Source organism: Papaver somniferum, chromosome 2, assembly GCF_003573695.1.
Source record: "Papaver somniferum cultivar HN1 chromosome 2, ASM357369v1, whole genome shotgun sequence".
NCBI lineage: Eukaryota > Viridiplantae > Streptophyta > Magnoliopsida > Ranunculales > Papaveraceae > Papaver > Papaver somniferum.
Genome location: NC_039359.1, coordinates 150971188 through 150995038, shown reverse-complemented (window position 1 = coordinate 150995038; position 23851 = coordinate 150971188). Strand labels below are relative to the sequence as shown.

Sequence of the window (23851 nt, the reverse complement as noted above, 5' to 3'; positions counted from 1 at the left end):
CTCTTCGTCTCGAAAATCAAAAGCTTCAGAATGTTTCACTGGATCGTGACAACCTTCGCAAGAAGAATGATGAACTGACAGGTATGATTTCCTTATTTGTGTCTTCAATTTGCCTTTTTAATGATTTTATCCTTCCCATATTTAATTATCCTTGAAATCCTTCTTTTGCATGTTAAGCCTTAAACCAGAAACGAATAATGGAGAGATATCAATTTGAATCTGTGTTGAAGAAGCCCGTGTTGATAAAGAGATTTTGATGGATCAATATAACCAATTAGATAACCTCTATTCATACTCTGTTGATCATATAAATAATCTTACCAATGAAAATACCCAATTAGTTCGAGGCAAGATTTATTAAGTAATGAAATATCTCGCCTCTCTTATTCTTTAACTAAAGCTAATCTTGGGATGAAATCTTTATCAGATGAGAATAAAACTCTATCTCAAGAGAAGAATTTGTTTAAATAAGATGGCGATATCTTCGCAACAACTTAGCATCCTTCAGAAAGTATGTGATGACCAAGAGCAATCTCTTCGCTCTTTGAGAAATGAACTTAAAGAAGTAACAGTCATCTATCGCTGAAAGAGATACACTCATTCAAGGTAGAATAGCTTTAAGTGTAAAGGCGAATCAACTTAAAGAACAATATTCCAAATTAGAAGAATCTTATTCTTCTCTTGCGAAGAAAAATGCCTTTCTTATTTCTAAAGAGAAAAATCTTCAGTCTCGACTTAAAGGTTTAGTTGGAGATAAATTTGATGATGCATGGACCGTTGGGAGAATAGTTGTCTGACCTTGATTCAACATATTATTCGCAAAAGGAAGGTAGTCATAATAGTTTGACTGCCTTAACTATCTTTTCTTTGTCATATCTTTTTGAGTTCTTCATCTTACTGAAATTTTGTATTCTATCCTTTCGCAGAGTCTGAGAAAAATCTTCATTCCTCCATTTCTGTTTTGGAGGCTAAATATGCCAAAATTCGCAAAGAAAATGCATTACTTCTCTGTCCTTACTGGTTCTCGCGACCGAGCAGAAAGAAGACTTGATTATCTTGCTTACTTTAAGGATATTCAAGATAGGAATCATCAGAGAGCACTTCTTCGTCAAGTTCATCTCCGTGCTGAAGTCCTTGTAAATGATATTTTATTGTCTAAATCTCTTCCTTCTACATCAATCGAACCTTTGGAAGTAGATGATGATGAGTTTCCTCGTCCTGCTGACAGTGATTATAATTATGATAGTGGTGCAGAGGATAGTCTTTTGGAAGATGGAGAAGAGATTCCTTCTAAGGAAGCAACTGCTGGTGTTAATCAAGATGAAAACGAAAAAGAGATCTCTTCTGAAGAAGTAATTGCTGGCGATAATCAAGGTGCTAATCAAGGTGAATATCAGAATCGAAATGAAGGAGAGGTTGGCGATAATGAGAACATTGGCGAAGAACGTCTATTATCTCCTTCTACAGGAATTAATACTGAAGCATGAGCTTCTTATCTAGTTCTATCTTCTTGAATTGTCTCATCTTTATTATTTTTTGGGAATAATATTCTTCAACCAACTTTGGAATCAATTTTCCCTTTTAGTATTTTGCTAGTGAGAAAGATAATGCCTCTTGTTTATTGATTCCCATACTTGCCTCTCATTATCTTTCTTGCGAGAAAGGATCTGTTATGAATACTTATAAATATTTTGTTTTGTCATGTGGTCTTATTTTGCCTTCCTAATTAAAGGTCTTATTATGCCACCTCTTGTCATTGCAACAAAATCGCAGGACGTTCTTGCACTTTCATGCAAGAACCGATTGATCTTGCTTTAACTTTTTCTTTTGTATTATGGCCTCTTCAGGAATGTTGCGACAATATGACAGGCCTAAATATTCTTGAGAAAATAAATCCCCATGACATTGCCGTCTTGCGATGAAATCGCAGGACGTCTTTTCACTTTCATACGAAAACCCATTGATCTCGTCTTATCTTTTTCTTTTGTATTATTGCCTCTTCAGGATTGTTGCACAAATGAGACAAGCCTTAATACCCTTGCGAGTAAAAAGCCTCATGACATTTGCGTCTTAAGATACTTATTAGCTCCCTAATGGAGGGTGCCTCCCTTATCTCCCCCTGTTTCCCCATTCAAGGAGGCGTACTTCTACCATACAAGGTTAGATCCTCTCATCCAGTCTTAACAACAACCAGTTGTTTTCGCAGCCTCTTATCCCTTTTACCTATAAGGATTATGGTTACGAGACTGCACCCTAAGTGGGGTTTTCTTCGGGCCAAGTGCAGTATAAGCCAAGACTTGTCAAGAATGGCAAGGTACGCTTCAAACGCCCCTGGCACTCTTGACTCAACCGTGTACCTCGGCGCCTTGATCAGATTCTGCACTCCTTGGGAGAGTCCTTATTACCTTAGTCGCCCAACCTAAGTCATATGCTTAAGCTGAGAATCCAAGGTGCCTCTCCCGGATGGGATTTATTGACCCCAAATCTCCATGACTCAGGTTCCGGTGGCGGTGTAACCTTTCCCTGATCCATGCAACAGGTACCCCCTTATATGACGTACTTTAGGTCTTACATTTGCGTCTTGTGAAATTTTATTCGCGAACTAGGGTGTACGCCATAAAGGTTCGCCCCTTTCTTTTATGTCATTGTTCTATAATTATCTCTGCGAAAGTTTTGCACATCATGATCTTGTTTTGATATGAATAATCTCGCAATTATTCTTTCAGAATCCATAACTTCTCAAAGCTTATTACGGATAATATCTTTTTAAGTACAACCTATTCCATGGTCTGTCAAGTCTATGACCAACATCTCTACCTTCTGGATCCATTAATTTATAAGCTCCTATTCCAACTATCTCTTTAATGATGTAAGGTCCATCCCATTTTTTCGCTAATTTTCCACCATTTTCTCGCTGATATATTGGTGTCTCTCGCAGAACTAAATCTCCTGGTTGGAATTCGCGTACTTTGACACGTTTATTATATTCTCGGGCTAATCTTCGCTGATAATTCTCCATATGTTGTAAAGATCTTTCTCTTTTTTCTTCTAATTCATCAAGTTTGTTTAAGATCAAACCCACACTAAGATTTTTCTCCCAATCTTCTCTCTTTGTAGTCGGAATAACAACTTCTGTTGGTAACACCGTTTCAACTCCGTATGTTAAACAAAAAGGTGACATTCCAGTAGCTTCTCTTCTAGTTGTAGTATAAGCCCATACTGCATTATGTACTTGTTCGCACCATGCTCTATGATGTCCTTCCAATTTCTTCTTTAATATATCTGCAATTATTTTATTTGTTGCCTCTACCTGCGCATTAGCTTGTGGATACAACGGAGTAGACTTTCCACATTTTATCTTAAATGCATTAAGTAACATTTCTATGTTCTGCCCTTCAAACTGTTTCCCATTATCAGATACCAACTGCGCAGGAATTCCGAATCTGCAAATGATATTTTCGAATATGAATGTAAAGATATCTTTGTCGCGAATATGCTGTACTGCCTTCACTTCTGTCCATTTTGTGAAATAATCTGTTGCGACTATTAAGTATCTTCTTTGTCCATAACCTGGTAAAAATGGCCCCACAACATCTAAGCCCCACTTTCCAAAAGGCCACACACTGCTTGAAGATGACAATGGTGCTCCAGGTGCATGTATTTTCTTTCCATGCCGCTGACAATCTTCGCAACGTCCTGATATTTGTTTTACATCTTCGTGCATGTACGGCCAGTAATAGACTTGCATTTTTGCTCTATGTGCCAAAGATCTTCCCGCGCTATGATTGCCAGCATCCCCACTATGTAACATTTTTAGCACTTTTTCTCCTTCCCCTCGTGTCAAACGTCTGAGTGATGGTCCATTAAAGGATTTTCGGTATAGCATCCCATCTCTTAATTCATAATTCGTTGCGCAACTTTTTAACTTGTGTGCTTCCAATCTATTTCTTGGTGTTTCTCCTTTCGCAAAATATGCATGAAGTTCTATTCTCCAATCTGCGATATTGTTCGTTTGTTCTTCTTCTTCACCGTCTATTATCATCACGTTCACTTCTTCTTCTTTATTGATTGATGGTGACAGAAGTGTTTGTATTTTTATGCATCTCGCAGTTGGATCTGTCATCATGATTGAGATGAAAGCAAAAGCGTCTGCGAGTCTGTTATCCTTCCTTGAAATGTGCCTCCATTTTATTTTTGGGATTTTCGCTGACAATTCTTCAACGAGCTTTTTGTATTTCTTCAAGGATGGTTCATTTTAGTGTACTCTCCCTTTATTTGGCGAATAACTAGATGTGAATCGATAGTGATCCTGGTATTTTATAGTTTAATTTCTATTGAAAATTTTAAGGCATGTATTACAGCTTCATATTCCGTTTCGTTATTAGTGGATGCGAATTCCAATCTGAATGAAAAAGCCACCTTCACTCCTTCTGGCGAAATTAAAACAATTCCAACTCTATTGCCTTCTCCATTTGATGATCTATGTACCAATATCTCCCATCTATTTGGTTCTGTTAATAAGTCTTTTGGATCTCCGTTTTCTTCTTTTATATCCATCATTTCTTCTACCGCTTCATCTTCTTCTAAAGGAAATTCTGCCAAGAAATCTGCAACAACTTATGATTTTGGTGAAGACAAAATTTCATATTTAATATCAAAGTGGCCTACTTGTACATTCCATCTCTCCACTCTTCCTGATATTTTTGAATTCTTCATCACTGATTCAATTGGTAATTTTGTTAATACCTTTATCTTGTGCGCTTGAAAATATATGAGGAGCTTAAATGATGCATAAACTAATGCTAAGATTAGCTTCTCAATCTTTGAGTAATTCTTCTCGGCAGTATTAAAAGTTTTTCTAATGTAATAGATGCGTTTCTCCACTCCTGCGTCTATTCTCAATAACACGACACTTAATACATGCGACGTCGTCGCAAGATAGATCAATAATTCTTCTCCTGATTCTGCTTTCTGTAAAATAGTTGTATTCATAAGATGTTCTTTGATCCCTTGAAAATCTTTTTCGCATTCATCATTCCATTTGAATTTCTCACCCTTCTTGAGTATATCGAAAACATATTTGCATTTGTCTGATTATCGCGAAATGAATCTCCCCAGCGAAGCTAAAAGTCCATTCAACTTCTGTACATCTTTTGTTGTTGCTGGTGTTGGCATGTCATGAACTGCTTGCACTTTTTCTGGATCAACCTGTATTCCTTCCTTTGATACAATGTAGCCTAAAAATTTTCCCGATGCAACTCCAATAGTACACTTCTCAGGATTCAGTTTAATGTTATACTGCCGCATTTGTTCAAAAATCTCCCTCAGGTCCTGTACATGGTATTTGGCTTATTTACTCTTTACTAACATGTCGTCCACGTATACTTCTAATGTTTTGTGTATCCATTTCGCGAACACCTTCTCTACCATTCTTTGGTATGTCGCTCACGCATTTCGCGAACAAAATGGCATTTTCGTGTAACAATATAAACATCTAGGGGCGAAGAAAGCAGTATGCTCTTGATCTTCTTCAGCGAGAGGGATCTGGTTATATCCTTTGTATCCATCTAAAGACGATACCCTATCATTTCCCGCCGCGAATTCCACCATTTTAGGAATATCTGGTAACGGAAAACTATCTTTAGGGCAAGCTTTGTTTAAATCAGTGAAATCTATGCAAATCCTTATTCCTTTGTTTTTCTTTGGGACAATGACCATATTCGCTATCTACTTTGGGTATTTAGCTTCTCTTATGATTCCTGCATCAAGCATTTTCTGTAGTTCTTCTTCTATTTGGGAATGGTAAGCTGTTGCGATTTTTCTTATTCTTTGTTTAAATGGTCTCACATTCTTGTTAATCTCCAACTTGTGACATGCAATTGATGGATCTATTCCCAGTATCTCATCCATGCTCCATGCGAAAACGTCTTTATATTCTCGCAAAAGGTTAACAGTTCTTTCTTCTTCTTCTTCTACATCCATCTTGGTTCCAATTCTCAATATTAGAGGTTCTTCTATAGTCCCAACGTTTACTTCTTTTGTTGGTTCTGCGGCAGTGTAACTGGACTTGGTTTCTCCCATTGGTGTTGGTTCTTTTATTGTTTTCACAGGTCCTTCCCCTTCTTCCGAAATTTCTCTGGGTATTCCCATGTCTTCTTTTGCCCTTATCATGTATACTCTAAATTCTTCTTCTTTCTTTGCCTCATTTGCCAACTTTCTGCGAAATTGTTTCCTTTTTGCTTGTCCTTCATAATGCTTTACTTCAATTTGATGACATAATTTCGCATTGTCAACATCTCCTCTGATTTCACCTATTCCATTTGGTGTGGGGAATTTAATACATTGATGCAACGTTGATACTACAACTTTTATCGCATGTATCCATGGTCTTCCTAGAAACATATTATATGGCGATTCCATATCCACCACGCATAGTGTCACGTGTGTTTCGATCTCTCCTAGTGGAATTCGTACCACTATTTCTCCTTTAGGTTTTGTTGTGGATTTTCCAAAGCCATGAACAAGATATGTTGAACTGGAAATTTCTTCATCTTTAAATCCCATTCCCCTGAACGCATGATAAAATATTATATCCACTGAACTTCCTGTATCGACTAAAGTTCTGTTCAATATCCATTCTTCCGTGGATTTTGTTATTGTCCCCTTCTCTTTTCGCGTAATAGGCACTGTAATAACCAATGGAGATGTGTGGTTCAAATTTTCTTTTGGTATTTCTGCCGCCATGAATGTGATTTTTTGCTTTTCCCAATCTCTCAAGGGTGATGTCTTTTCTACCGCCATAACCTTCCTTCCTTCAAAATTTCGTTTATGTATTCTTCCTTTGATGTTTTCATGGAATTCATTAACCATTGTTTTTGTTATCATATTACACTCCAATCTTTTGTCATCTTCATTGACTCTAATCAATTTTCTTTTAACTGGTTCACTGATTTATTTAATCACTTTCTTGATTTGAACAATCTCAACAACAATCTTCAACTTTCGATCTTCAGCTTCCCTGTTTCTAGCGCCATTATGTAGTTGCAGGAAATCCTACACTATACCCCTCATATGATTTCATTAACATTCAACTCATTTTAGATTAACAATCTTAATTTTATTGATGAATCTTTGAACAATCTTACAAGAAAAGATAAAGGAATCAAGAATAACTACTGCTCTAGATTTTCTCTCTCCTATTTACTTGCTTCTCACCCAAAAAAAGATCTCCCCCTTTCCTTTACAACTGAACGACTATTTATTGGGAAGTACATAGTGGATGACAGGTAATCTGTCCTTTATTTTCAGATATGGCTTGTGACATTCTCGCAACCTTACAAATGTTAATCTCGCAAACTCCCTAATTTTCGCAGGACCATCACATTTTTCTCATGATTTTAGCTGACGTCGTTTATTATGTCATTTCTGAAATTGTTCTGCGACGCTGTTGTATTGTGTTGTTGATAATTTCGCTGAGACATTATTGCTGCGAGATTCTGATCCTACACATACCCAACAGTGTGATTTATATATCGTATGATTCTCTTTGCAGCTGCAAGATGAGATTCTTTTGGATCCTCCTGAAACCTGGCACAACAACCAACACTGAAAGAAATGTCAGGTCTAGTAGCTGTAAGATACAAAAGGCTATCTATAATGTATCGATATAATTTTTGATCCACTTTTTCTCCTTTCTCATCCCTGTGCAATTTACCAGTAGTAGGCATAGGAGTCAACTTAGGAGACGACTTATCCAGACCAAATCTTGACAGAAGATTACGTGCATACTTCTCATGGGATAAGTAAATACCCTCCTTATGTTGTTGAATATGTAATCCTAAGAAGAATTTCAATTCACTAACATTTCACATTTCAAATTCTTTAGCAAGAGAGACTTGGAAATCTTTTGCGAATTTTTCAGAAGTTGATCCATAGATGATATCATCTACATAGATTTGAGCAATGACCACATCTTTCCCACTCCATTTGGTAAACAATGTTTTATCAGCTCCTCCTCATGAAAAACCTTTTCTAATAAGAGAGGTAGTAAGTTTCTCAAACCAGGCTCTTGGTGCTTGCTTCAATCCATATAACGCCTTTTTGAGCTTTAGCACATGATCTGGGAAATCAGGGTTTTCGAACCCCTTAGGTTGAGCGACATAGACTTCCTCTTTTATAATTCCATTCAGGAACGCTGATTTTATGTCCATATGAAACAACTTAATCTTGAGAAAGCAGGCATGGGCCAATAGAAGTCGAATGGACTCAAGACGTGTCGCAGGTGCAAAGGTTTTGTCAAAATAGATTCCTTCAATCTGTGAATATCCTTGAGCGACAAGTCTAGCATAATTTCTGACAATTTTGCCAAATTCATCAGACTTGTTTTTGAATATCCATTTGGTACCAACAATATTGACATCTGGAGGACAAGGTACACGTTCCTAGACATCTTGTCTTTCAAATTGATTTAACTCTTCATGCATCGCATTTACCCAAAAGGGATCTTTCAGAGCTTCATCAATATTCCTTGGTTCCACTTGCGAAAGATAACAACCAAAATTGCATATGTTTTGAAGTTGACCCCTTGTTTTGGCTGTAGAATCTCTCCCCCCAATGGAACATTTGGGGTCATGATTCCTTTGAACCCAAAGATGTCGTGGAGGGACACGTTCTTGTTCATCAGGAATGGCTTGATCAGTGCTCTTCTCCTTGTCACTAGAAATGTCAGGATCAGTAATAGTTGGGATAACTTCAACTGATTCTGGAATTTCTTTGACTTTCTAAATTGTCTCAGTTGGAGGAAACTCAGTAGGAGAACTATCTTGACGAAAATTACTAATGTCGTCTGAAAAAGCTGGGGTCTAACAACACCAACTAACAATTCGATTAGAAATCTGTATGGACAAACTCCGAAATACTTTTGCTAGAGAATCAACTAGACATTCAGACTCAATCTAGATTAAAGTATCTCAAGGAGTCAATATCTCTCACTTGTTTTTATTTACTCAAGCTAAAACAATAGCGAGTCTTTAATTAAACACAAGGAATAACTTGGACGGTACCAAAGACCATTATCCAAGGATCAATCAATGTCAATCAAATACCAAAGGTAGGATTTCCAATTGATGATCTTAACGAACAACCTGTATTATTTCAATTATATAAAATATAATGCGGAAAAGAAATAACACAAACACCAGAAGTTTTGTTAACGAGGAAACCGCAAATGCGGAAAAACCCCGGGACCTAGTCCAGATTGAATACACACTTTATTAAGTCGCTACAGACACTAGCCTACTACAATCTAACTTCAGACTTGACTATAGTTGAACCCCAATCAGTCTCCCACCGATTCAAGGTACAATTGTACTCCTAGGCCTCTGATCCGACAAGGATACTGCGCATTTGATTCCCTTAGCTGATCTCACCCACAACTAAGAGTTGCTGCAACCCAAAATCGCAGACTTGATAATAAATAAATCTGTCTCACACAGAAAAGTCTATCAAAGGATAAATCTGTCTCCCACAGAAAAACCCTACGTTTTGTTCCGTCTTAAGATATAAAATCAAGGTGAACATGAAACAATTGATAATCCGGTCTTATATTCCCGAAGAACATCCTAGATTAATCAATCACCTCTCAACAATCCTTCTTGACTACACAAGCGGTTTGTCGAGGAATCACAAACAGTGAGACGAAGATGTTTGTGACTTCTTTATCTTCCTTGTCGGAGAACTCTCACGATCTCAAGCCAATCAATAGATTGTACTCGTACGATAGAAGATGCAAGATCAGATCACACAACTAAGAGAAAAGTAGTATCGGTCTGGCTTCACAATCCCAATGAAGTCTTTAAGTCGTTAACCTGGTTTTAGAGAAGAAAACCAAAGGTTAAAGGAGAATCGACTCTAGCGAGCGCACTAGTATCACACAGATGTGTGGGGATTAGTTTTGCACAATGCTAGATGTCTCCTTTATATAGCCTTCAAATCAGGGTTTTGCCTTAGTTACAAAGCAATCCATATTCACCGTTAGATGAAAACCTGATTTAGATTCAAGCTAATATTTCTCAACCGTTAGATCGAAAACTTAAATTGTCACACATACTTGGGTAGACGTTTACTGGGTTTGTGAAAACCATGCCGAAACGTGTACATGTATGTTGGTTCAACATAGTAACCCAAAAGGTTAACCATATGAGCAATTGATATTAACCTAGTTCTTCTTCACCATAACTAGTTCAATTGAATCAAATGAACTAGTCAGAGAGTTGTTCAATTGCTATGAGATCTTATGTAACTACACAAGACACAATTGAAACAAAGAAGATTCGAATCGATGAATCGACTCATGAACTTTATATCCACGGTTTGCATAAAGCATTCCTTAGTATTTTAAGTTTCATGTTCAGAGCACATCTTTATATCATAACCGTTTAAGCTCACAAACAAGTTCGCGGACTTAGGGCAACCGACAGAGTTTTCCAAACTCAGCAGAAAATCTCGGCAAAGATACATCCGCCAGTTCGCGGACTAAACATACAAACGAGTTTTTGGAAAATCCCAGCAGAAATTCTCGGCAAGAGAACTTCCATCAGTTCGCGGACTTGGCAAAGCCAATTCCTCCGGTTTCTCTCAATCAACAAAGTTCGAAAACTTCGGATTAAGGAATACATGGTTATGTAATCTAAACTCTCATTCCAATCATTGAGACATTCTCAGAGGATGTTATATAGCCGTTATTCACAGACCGTTTCACGTCAGAGCAATTCTCAAAGTAATTGAAACTTTTCATGACTTTCGTCACTAGGTGAAGATAAACTTGATCAAAGAGAAACGCTTTACCAACACAAGATTTCGAGAAAAAGATAAGTAGTGAATACTCGGATCGAAATGTCAAATGTGTATGATCAAGTCTATATAGCATACGACTTTTTGTCTCATAAGAAGTAGGAGATAGAATAGATAGACTTTTGAGTGATAGATAAGTTTAAGTCTCCACATACCTTTTTGTTGATGAAGTTCCACGGTTCCTTGAGTAGATCTTCGTCGTTGTATGATGAATCACCATGAAGTCCTTGAGCTCAACTACACTTTTCTATCCTAGTCCGAGACTTAGCTATAATAGACTAGAAATCAAGACTCATAGTTTTTATCACTAACATTGACAAACATGCTTGATATAGCAACGCATGCGAGGTCGGCCGACAAGTGTGTTTTGCGAAAGAGTATTAAGGTTATTTCCCTCAACGATGGCATGTTTTTCGGACTCGTATATGGATGGCAGTGATTGGAGGATTTTCATCACAATTTCGTTTTCAGGAATGGTCTCACCCAATACACATGATGCATCAAAAATTTCAGACAGTTTGTAATAAAAATTGTCAAACGATTCTTCTTCTGCCATATAAAGGTCTTCCCATTCGGAATTAAGGTTTTGAAGCCTAGCTTCCTTTTCACTGGAGTTACCTTCAAATACGCTTTCCAAAGTATCCCAAGCTTCTTTAGATGTCGTGCACAAGGCCACATGATGTCGAAGATTTGGGGTAATAGCATGCAGGATGACGTTTAGCCCGTCGGATTTTTGCCTTGCAGCAATTAACTCGGCAGCATTATACATAAGAAATTCTTTAGGTACAAATGCATCTATTTCCATAACAACGAGAGTTTCATATCCATTAACAACATAGATCCATGATTAGAAGTCACGCGACTGAAGAAATGTGCGCATAACAACTTTCCATCATAGATAGTTTGATCCATCGAAGACTGGTGGTACGTTTACAGAGATAGCACTTCAGTCCATAGAGTCAGATCGCTAAAAACACAGACTTTTGAGGTCTTTAATGTATTTGCCTGCTCTGATACCAATTGAAAAAGAGGGGGTCTAACAACACCACCCAATAATTTGATTAGCAATCTGTATGGACAAACTCCGAAATAATTTTGCTAGAGAATCAACTATACAGTCAGGCTCAATCTAGATTAAAGTATCTCAAGGAGTCAATATCTCTCACTTGTTTTGATTTACTCAAGCTAAAACAATAGCGAGTCTTTAATCAAACACAAGGAATAAATTGGACGGTACCAAAGACCAATATCCAAGGATCAATCAACAACCAAAGGTTGGATTTCCAATTGATGATCTTAACGCACAACCTGTATTATTTCAATTATATAAAATATAATGCGGAAAAGAAATAACACAAACACCAGAAGTTTTATTAACGAGGAAACCGCAAATGCAGAAAAACCCCGGGACCTAGTCCAGATTGAATACACACTGTATTAATCCGCTACAGACACTATCCTACTACAAGCTAACTTCGGACTTGACTATAGTTGAACCCCAATCAGTCTCCCACCGATTCAAGGTACAGTTGTACTCCTACGCCTCTGATCCCAGCAGGATACTGCGTACTTGATTCCCTTAGCTGATCTCACCCACAACTAAGAGTTGCTGCAACCCAAAATCGCAGACTTGATAATAAACAAATATTTCTCACACAAAAAACTCTATCAAAGGATAAATCTGTCTCCCACAGAAAAACCCTAGGTTTTGTTCCGTATTAAGATATAAAATTAAGGTGAACAGAAAACAATTGATAATCCACTCTTATATTCCCGAAGAACAGCCTAGATTAATCAATCACCTCTCAACAATCCTTCTTGACTACACAAGCGGTTTGTCGAGGAATCACAAACAGTGAGACGAAGATGTTTGTGACTTCTTTATCTTTCCTATCAGAGAACTCTCACGATCTCAAGCCAATCAATATATTGTACTCGTATGATAGAAGATGCAAGATCAGATCACACAACTACGATAAAAGTAGTATCGGCCTGGCTTCACAATCCCAATGAAGTCTTTAAGTCGTTAACCTGGTTTTAGAGAAGAAAACCAAAGGTTAATGGAGAATCGACTCTAGCGAGCGCACTAGTATCACACAGACGTGTGGGGATTAGTTTTGCACAATGCTAGATGTCTCCTTTATATAGCCTTTAAATCAGGGTTTTGCCTTAGTTACAAAGCAATCCATTTTCACCGTTAGATGAAAACCTGATTTAGATTCAACCTAATATCAACCGTTAGATCGAAAACTTAGCTTGTCACACACACTTGGGTTGACGTTTACTGGGTTTGTGAAAACCATGCCCAAACGTGTACGTATATGTTGGTTCAACATAGTAACCCAAAAGGTTAACCATATGAGAAATTCATATTAACCTAGTAATTCTTCACCATAACTAGTTCAATTGACTCAAATGAACTAGTTAGAGAGTTGTTCAATTGATATGAGAACTTATGTAACTACACAAGACACAATTGAAACAAAGATGATTCGATTCGATGAATCGGCTCATGAACTTTATAGCCACGGTTTGCATAAAGCATTCCTTAGTATTTTAAGTTTCATGTTCAGAGCACATCTTTAGATAATAACCACTTAAGCTCACAAACAAGTTCGCGGACTTAAGGCAACCGACAGAGTTTTCCAAACTCAGCAGAAAATCTCGGCAAAGAGACTTCCGCCAGTTCGCGGACTAGGTTCGCGGACTGAGTTCGTGGACTAAATATGCAAACGAGTTTTTGGAAAATCCCAGCAGAAATTCTCGATAAGAGAACTTCGGATTAAGGAATACATGGTTATGTAATCTAAACTCTCATTCCAATCATTCAGACATTCTCATAGGAAGTTATATAGCCGTTATTCACAGACCATTTCACGTCAGAGAAATTCTCAAAGTAATTGAAACTTTTTATGACTTTCTTCACTAGGTGAAGATAAAATTGATCAAAGCGAAACGCTTTACCAACACACGATTTCGAGAAAAAGATAAGTGGTGAATACTCAGCTCGAAATGTCAAATGTGTATGATCCAGTCTATATAGCATACGACTTTTTGTCTCATAAGAAGTAGGAGATAGAATAGATAGAATTTTGAGTGATATATAAGTTCAAGTCTCCACATACCTTTTTTTTTGATGAAGTTCAACGGTTCCTTGAGTATATCTTCGTCATTGTATGATGAATCGCCTTGAAGTCCTTGAGCTCAACTACACTTTTCTATCCTAGTCCGAGACTTAGCTATAATAGTCTAGAAATCAAGACTCATAGTTTTGATCACTAACATTGACAAACATGCTTGATATAGCAACGCATGCGAGGTCGACCGAGCTATGCTCTATGACTTGTCTATGTGGATGATATTATCATCACTGGTACAAATAATAACTTCATTAATTCTCTCAAATTGCGTCTCGCTTTTCATTTTTCAATCAAGTATCTTGGTTGTTTGAAGTATTTTTTGGGCATTGAAGTTTCTCGCTCATCCAAGGGTATATTTTTATGTCAAAGAAAATATATTCTTGATATCCTTAAGGATTACGGCCTCACAGGGGCTTGTACCTCAGCTTTTCCAATGGATATAAAACTCAAGTTGCTTCCTACAGATGGTACGGAATTGACTGATCCAAGCTGCTTTCATCGTTTAATAGGTCGTTTGTTACATCTTACGGTAACACGACCAGATATCTCATACTCAGTTAATTATCTGAGTCAATTTTTGCAACATCCAAGATCAGCTCATATGGATGCTGCTCATCGTATTCTACGATATCTCAAGGGAACCATTGGACATGGCATATTCTTGTCCTCATCCAGTTCTCCTTCTATTCATGGTTACACAGATATGATTGGGCAGGATGCCCAATTACTCGTCGTTTTACCACTGGATAATTTGTTACCTTAGGTAATAGTCCAATTTCTTGGAAATCAAAGAAACATCCTACTGTGGCTCGTTCATCAGCTGAAGCTGAATATCGTGCTTTGGAAAATCTAACTGCTGAGCTTCAATGGTTAGTTTATCTTTTCAAAGACATGCACATTTCTTGTCCTCTTCCTATCACTGTTTCTTGTGATAGTCAAGCAGCAATTCATATTGCTCAAAATCCGGTATTTCACGAGCGTACTAAACACATCGAGATTGATTGCTATTTTGTTGGCGAAAAATTAATAAGTGGATTGATTCTACCAAAATATGTTCCGTCGTCTGATCAACTGGCTGATGTTTTCACTAAGCCTCTGGGAGCTCCGCAATTTGGTCGTCTAGTTGGCAAGTTCGGTGTTCGTTCAGGCTCTACCACTCCAACTTGGGGGGGGGGGGGTAGGGGTATTAACACATGCAAATATATAAGAAGATCAACACATATTAAGTACATGCAATGAAGAATATGAAAACAAGATTAGTACATGCAAAGAATAATATGTGATTGAATACATGCAATGAAGAATATGAAACAAGATTAGTACATGCAAAGGATACTATTGATGTAATTAGTTTTATTTTCTTTGATTTATCCATAGGAATAAATTTTATTCTCTTGATGTAAGTATACTATTAGGATCTTCACTTATTCAGTGTATTTGTACAAGTATATATACAAAACAATGAAATCAATCTCAACACAGTTGTGTGAGATAGAAAACCCAAAACCCAATATTGCAACAGAGGGTACTGGTTTAAGTTATTTTGGCGAGGTTGAAATATTTCGTGATATACTAAGAAGACTTCCTATCAAATCTCTGATGCGATTCAAATCAGTGTGTACAGATTGGAAATTGTTAATCGAAAAAGATTCAAACTTTATCGATTTACAGTTCACCGGTTCAAAATCAGATGTCAACAGGACCAGCCTCCTTGTCTTTCCACTTCATAAACCTCAGTGTGTAGACGCAGAGACCAGAATTATTTTGTTCTCAAGAGAAGAAAAAGAAGAAGTGGAGGAAAACAGATCATCTTCAGGTGCAGAAGTAGTACCCCATGACTTGTTATTATCATGTCGTAATATCATTGATACTGATTTCAGGGTTCCTATAGGAACAAGAATACTTAAGCCTGTCAATGGTTTAGTCTTTTTTGCAAATCATCTTTCTGGGTCTGTTCTTATATATAATCCTAGCACTAGACAAAGAACTTGCTGGATCAAAACAAACATTCAGATAGAAAAGGAGGAATATTCAAGAGACAGTAAAGTGGCAGTACGTGGTGACAATTATGAAACTAAAACCTAGTCGCCTTTCTATGGATTTGGATTCGATCAAATGACGAAGGAATACAAAGTGGTCTGTGTTGATAAGATTAACTTCCACACGTATTTTGCAAGTGCGGTTTGTAGTAAGGTAGAAATTGTTTGTGAAGTCCTAACAGTAAGCGAGAATACATGGAGAAAAATCGAGGTTCCGCCGTATATACGCAGAACCTCTATTTATGTAAATGGTTATATTTTTTGGATGGGTCAGGCTTATCCTCAGTACGATAAAATATTGGGATTTAATGGTGGAAGTGAGAAGTTCAATATAGTGATCAAAATTCCAAATATACATGATCTCTGGCGTTTCAAGATGAATATTTATATGCCATTGTTGGTTACTGACGTAGTGGTAGTTGATAGACATCTGACCATAATAGACAGAGAAGGGGATCATTGGATCAATTTGTGGATTTATAATGATAATGGGGGACATTGTAAGTAGACTAAACAGAAAATCCCTATGCCATATGCGTGTGACGGACAAGTGTGTGTAGCTTTGGAGCACATTGCTGAGACAGACATAATTATGGTGAAAGGTTCTTTTGTGTACATATTTCATCATCCGGCACGTGTCTATGGAGAAACACGTGGAAGACATACAATTAGGGGCATCAAGGTGTGATGCCATGCGCATACATCCAAGAGAAGTGTCTCTTCAGGGCAAGGCCCTCATCCAACAGATCCAATGGCGAAGAATCGAGGAGTACCGAAATATAATGCCATTGCAAAGCACTGAACAACATCCAAAGACTTAATTTATCCCATCTCAAGAAAGATCCATGATCAGCGGCTGGGGTTAATCCGACTGACACGAATATAACAGGAGCAGAGAACGTCTGTCTGGCGCGTACAGACGGCTCAACCACCCACATTAAACGCCATGAGAAGTATACGTGTCGACCAACCTATGGAAGACATGATGACAACTCTTCGTCATCAAGCATGGAACGCTGGAGGCATCGTAAAAGACGAAGATATCTGTGGTATTGACACAAAGCACAAGACGATAAGATTATAACGACCTTCAGAAGTGGACCCCACGTTGTAACCCTATAAATACCCCTCTCCACTAAGAGAGAAGGGGTCGACCAATCCATAGCAATTAGAGGAGAACATAAAAGAGAGAAATAAGAAGAGTAAGTAAATCCCTTATTTTCGCTGACCTATGTACACTTTAAAGTCATTCGACTATCTTTGTAACCACTCAATACATAATGAAACACAAACCTCGTGGATATAGGCCTTAGTGCTGAACCACGTAAATCTTTGTCTTATTTACATTTCAGCACTTTGCATTCAACGTTTTACATCATGCACTTTACATTTATACTTCGATCTCTATTTACTCTATTATATGATCATTATAAGTGATAATATACGACTAGACAATGAAGAGCCCGAAGGCTCTGAGCCGATGAATCGATATAATCACCTCCCCTTACGCATACATCGCAAAATTTATGATATAGAGTGTATGCGAATATTGTTTGTGAACACGTGGATTTATCGTGATTTATGTGTTCACAATCTGGCGCTAGAAACAGGGACTTTTGTCCCGGTAAAAGATTTATCTTACCCTGTGATTTATACGCACCTTGTTTGTTCCGAGCACCGCTCTCTGAAAATAACGGTGCTTAGAACGTTTTTCAGCTTCAGCATCCATTACCTTGCCACACCCATGCATTTATTAGTAGATCTACGTCTTTGCAAGTGCATTCAAGTTGTGTACCTTCGAAAAACATACGTTGTGGATAGATCCATATATTTTTAGTAGATCTACGTCTTTGCAAGTGTTTTCAAATTTTGTATCTTTGAAAAACAAAAATTATGGACAGATCCATACCTTTCTTGATAGAGCTACATCTTCAAAATCATTTTCAAGCTTTTATCCTCGAAAATGAAAATCTATGAATAGATCCACACACTTGTTAGTGGTTCCGCACCTTTGGAATCATTTCCAAGTTGTTGTCAACATGCATCTTCGTCAGCGATTTCCTTATCAAACCTGCGCCTTCTTTCAAACTGTGTTGCTTGTCATTAAACTTATAAAATAGTCCTGGGGTAACCAAGTGATCCGATACCTCTGAAAAGGGGAATAATAGCCGGATAATGTTTTCTAAACCTCGGATCCTGACTTCCATAACTCTTCTAATGAACCCCCCGTGGATCTCATTTTCTTTGCATGCCCTCTACCTTTTGCAGAGGATAACAGAGATGGAGAAAAATAAAGATGCAGGAAAAACGAAGGCTTCATCAAAAGACATGCCAAGGACTACCCCAGTCATGACTAGGAGTAAACAAAAGGGAGAAAAGCTTAAATCAGCGGATAAGAATCAAAGTGAAGCTGAAAGCACGATGCCTTTAGATGCCAGCGCAATTGCAGCGGAAGCACTAAAGGCCGCTGCTTCCAAAGCCGGAGCCTCTAAAGCCGGAGCATCCAGAGTAGGAATCTCAAAAATGAAAACTGCCACTTGACCGCAGGAACAGCGTGAAGGGATGACAGAGTCTGTGATACAACAACCTACTTATGGGATGCCACTCACCAACGAACAAAATCTACCACTTCAAGCTAATCAACCCCTCCTAATAGTAATTCAGCCTACGCAACAACCAGCGGAACTTCAAAATCCGCAGATGGACCCACCAGATCCAGTGATACAAATTGTCGACGAATACCATACGGTAGCTGCCGGAGGTCAAATGCAGGGGGGGACGCCGAATCAAGGATCGAATCACTCTGCTCAGATGATGGCAGAACTAGAGGAACTGAGAAAGAATCAAAGGGTGTACGCAGATGTTGTAGCCCTGCTGGCACAGGAGAACCAACAGATCAAATACAGAATCACCAACAGTGCAGAGGTGGAAAACCAGCACGACGAAGCTAACTCCATGGAACCAATACCGAACCAAGATCGAATGATGATAGTTGCCAACGCAGACAACCCAGAACCTCTGAACCGAAGGGATGCGAGAGGCAGTCGAAGATCCGACCCAGACTATTATCCGTATAACTCAGACTACTTCGATAGTGACACCCCCTTCCTCGAGGAGCATCAGCGGGCAATGGAGAACCCTCGTGCCGAAATGATGGCAGAAATCAAGCAGTTGAAAACTAGGCAAGGAGGCGGAAGATTGGAGCAAGTTATGAAGGAAGCAAGCAAGCACCACCCCGCTGACACAACGCTTGGCCAAAGCTATCATTCCACAGAAGTGTCCAGTTCCGGCCTTCGAGTGTTACGATGGATCCAGTGATCCCGTAGCCCATCTTCGGTATTATAACCGAATGATGGCACGATGGAATTATGATGACGCCATACTTTGCAGATACTTTCCCTCGATTCTAAAAGGGTCAGCGTTGTCTTGGTTTGACAATTTACCACCGAGTTCCATTGATTCTTACGACCAGCTCACCGAGAAATTCTTGGCAACCTACATGTATAACAAGGTCGTCAACACCGGAATGGATAAGCTCTTCTCGCTTGCAATTAAGTACAAGGAAACAATCAGAGAATACACTGACAGATGTCATAAGATATGTCAAGCCATCAGAAACGTGGATCCAGTAGTTAGCATCAACTGCTACAAATGGGGGCTGGACAGGATGAGTCCCCTATTTGTCGAGATACACGGCATCATCCCTGCTACCGAAGGAGATCTTCGTGTAATCATAGAAAAACATGCAAGGTTAGAGAAGATCCAACGAGAGAATCCCAAAGATCATACTCAGCATCCCTCACACACGAATTCTGTAGAACAAGGTAGAGGGTCCAAAAGAGGCAACTCAGATGAACGACCCAGCGAGGACAGAAGAGAACGAAGAGATGATCTACGAAGGGATGACCGAAAATTCGAAGACCAGGTCTACACGAAGATAAATACCATCTATTCACGCATCCTGAAGGAAATCAAGGGTCGGGAAAACCTCGATTGGCCATGGTCCAAGGGAAAGCAGCCCCCAAGATCAGAAAAGTCGAGAGAATACTGTGAATATCATTGTTTTAATGGTCACCAAACAGAGAAATGCAAGAATTTCAAGATAATGATTCAAAAGTTGATTGACGCAGGAGATCTTAAACAGTACGTACAAAGGACTAGCACCGAAGACAAGGCTAAACGAAGCAAGCAGGTTCAACTACCTGAAGGAAACCACACCCTTAACACCATCTCATGTTCTGAGACCACGGGGCCATCCCTAACTGCCCAGATAGGTAAAAGATTGAGAAAGCAGTTTGAAGACTATTGTGAGTTGTACAAAATCGACGGGGAAGAAGTGGATGAACACGAACAATGGATGGACGCACCAATGGTTTTCGACGCGGACGACGTTGAAGAAGATATGTAGGACCACAACGACCCTCTAGTTCTCACGCTGCCAGTAGCAGGGTGAAACATCAAGAAGATCCTCATCGATGGAGGAAGCTCAGTCAATGTTTTATTCTATGATACATTCAAACGAATGGAACTCAACGATGAACAGCTGTTATCTTCGTACTACACTATCTACGATTTCAACGGAGCATCCACGAAGCCTTTAGGAGACATTGTCTTGTAAGTAGACGCAGAGCCAATGAAGGTCGACACCCGGTTCAATGTGGTGGATGCACCATCACCCTATAATGCCATAATTGGCCGAAGGTGGGTACACAAACTCAAAGGAGTGGCGGATACCTATCACCAATATCTTAGGTTTCCAACTCCCCAAGGGATAATGGAAATAAAGGGAGACCAGGTCACTGCGCAAGAATGTCAAACTTTGCAGAACTAGCTTAATAACGAACATGATGAGCAGCAAAAGTCCCGAAGATCTCGAAACAAAAAAGCTGCAAAAGAGAAAGCGATCGACACCTATCTGGAAGAAATCTCTGGCAGAAGCCTTTCAAAGGAGAATACGGTTGGAAACGCAGAGGCGAGTACCTCTGCCACAAAAGAAGACGAAGAGCCTACCAAATAGCAATTAAAGAATGTTCCTCTCCTATGGGAACCAAAGCCCACGTTTACACCCGTGGAAGCAGTGAAAGAAGTCAACATAGGGACAGAAGAAATTCCAAGGATGATCAAAATTGGAACTCTTACGGATAAGGAAAGAGAGGCATCCTTGATCAAACTACTCAGGGAATACGCAGATATCTTCGCATGGAAGCTAGGTGACATGCCAGGAATCGATCCGAAGCTAATCCATCATGAACTTCGTATAAAGCCTGACACACCACCATTCAGGAAGAAGGTGCGAAAAGTAGCACAAGAATACCACAAAGCAGTCGAAGCGGAACTCCGTAAGTTACTAGTAGCAGGGTTCATCAAAGAAGTCAAATATCCAACATGGATTTCGAACATGGTAATCGTACCAAAAAAGAATGGCGGGGTTATAATATGCATTGATTTCACCAACCTCAATAAAGCATGCCCTAAAGACAGTCATCCGCTACCAAGCATCGACCAACTGGTCGAAGCAGTCGAAGGATACAAAGAGATGTTATTTATGGACGGGTACTCTGGGTACTACTAACTGTTCCTAGCAGAGGAAGATCAACAACATACAACGTTTTATACCCCGCATGGCCTCTACTGTTACGTAAGAATGCCCTTCGGACTTCGAAATGCAGGGGAAACATATCAAAGAATGGTGGATGCTATTTTCAAACCATGGATAGGGAACACCTTGGAAGTATATGTAGACAATATGCTCGTCAAGAGAAAGCTGCGCAAGGATCACCACCAAGATCTGAGGGATATCTTCCAAGCAATGAGGAAACACAACATGAAAGTGAACCCAGAGAAATGTACTTTCGGCGTCACCTCAGGAAAGTTCCTCGGATATCTGGTGACAAAGAGGGGCATCGAACCTACAAAAACTTGGTAGGTTCAGAAAACCAACAATAAAATACTGCAAGTGCACAGTGTCTAACTAGTAGAACAATGGCAAGTACATGTCGTTCCCACGAGGAGTTGAAATACTCTACCAACTAATACCGAAAACTAAGTAATCGTAATATGATGTTTCTGAGAGTTTTCAGAAATTCGGAAAAAATGAAATAATAAATAACAAAGACGTAACAAAAATGAGAAAGGGTTGTTAGGGTTTTCGATTTCCACCAATTCAATCATATAAAACTCTACTAATCTCTATTTATCACTCAAGACAAATTTCGAAATCAATCTCATGTCCCGGAAGATGTTATATTAAATTCTAAAATATAGTTTCTCCACTGTAACTTCCTTCGCTTCGTATGTAGCGATCCTAAAGCATTACCTATCTATCCTTGCATACCTCGTCTAGGGATTTAACTGAAGCACGAAATATCAATTCAAAAGCATAAATAATCTAGAAAATCACATGAACGATAAAACACCAAGCTATATGAAGAGAAATCACTAATCAATGAATCATTATTAGAAATATCATCGTAGAGTTTATAAAACTAAATTGGCTTCTATCTAAACCCTAATATGGATTAGCTAGCCATGGCTTTCTCCAAAAACCATATACAAATTGAAATCAAAATTAGCTAAACCAAAATAATTGAAAAATGGGAAATGAAACTTCTCAAACCCTAGCTTCTGTACACGGCTCTCCTGCCGCGCCTCCCTTTCAATTCTGTGTCGCTTCGTTTATGTAGTTTCCCTCAGACTATTACTCGGACCCAGCAACCAAAGCCCGGTCCAATAGTGCACTCCAAATTCGGACTCTGCCAAAGTCCGACAGCTGCTCCGAAAGACGTCTCCTAAACTTCTTTTAAGTCCCAACCGCAGCACCTGAGTCCATCTTGTTCTCTGACGAACTGAAAAGATCCAGTAATAACCCACCTCGGCTGCCAACTTCAATCCGCAGGGAATTCTTCACTTCCTGTTGTTTCATCTCTGTCCATATAACTTCAGCTCCTTCCAGACTTTGTAGCCTTTTGCAGCTCGAACCAAACCCCGTCTTCTACAGCCACTTGATCTTCTATTCAATCCAGCTGCATATCATGTCTTCTCCACCGGCACTTCTTCACTGCCAACTGAAACCACTCCTCCCAGTTCACAGCCATGCATATAATCCATTTCTCGCAACTCCAGCCAAAAACAATGAATCACCATTGCACATCTCGATTAAAACATAATTCGAACCTTGAATATGAAGTAAATCAGGTTCGCAGATATAGTAAAGATTGTTTAAAAAATTGAACAGTTTTTGTACTCCCTAAATCAGGTTATAAGTCAGCGGAAATAACTTCCACGACTGATATTGGTTCAAATTCAGCTACGTCGGGCACACAAGCATATGTTGGTTAAAAATGCACTCTCTGAACAAGGCCTCAATGGAGTAATAATATCACGACTTATAGACCGATTATCATCTAAAATGGTTTCATTATCAATATCATCAAGACGACAAAATTCAGAACGACGTAGGAAAGATGACACATGGTCTTCTTTATTTTCATCAGTATATGACCAATTAAGTTCAATCATCACCAGTAGTTGACGTGCTTGGCATTGCATCTCAAGCCATGAGATGGCTTTGTTGGTCGGCTTACTATGGCAAACCATCAACTCTTTGAATATTGGTTCCATTTCGTTGCACATGCCAATCGACCTCCATTTAATTTCTCATTTAAGCCGTTTATCCTTTCGTAGATCGAATTCATTTGTACTTTCTGCAAAAGAACTAAAATAATATTATTAGTTAAAATATCGAGTCCTAACTAATATAAATATGGGTATAAAATGTAGCACTTTCGTGCTTATCAACACCCCCACACTTATATTTTGCTA

The 23851-nt window shown here is 38.8% G+C and overlaps 1 protein-coding gene across 1 annotated transcript; it reads left to right on the top strand.

The window, feature by feature from the left end:
- The first annotated feature begins 19382 nt into the window (after positions 1-19382).
- LOC113352244 lies at positions 19383-20438 on the top strand. Its single transcript, XM_026596088.1, has 2 exons — positions 19383-19585; positions 19697-20438. Exons 1-2 carry the CDS (start codon positions 19383-19385, stop codon positions 20436-20438), a joined length of 945 nt encoding a protein of 314 aa, XP_026451873.1.
- The last annotated feature ends 3413 nt before the right edge of the window (positions 20439-23851 follow it).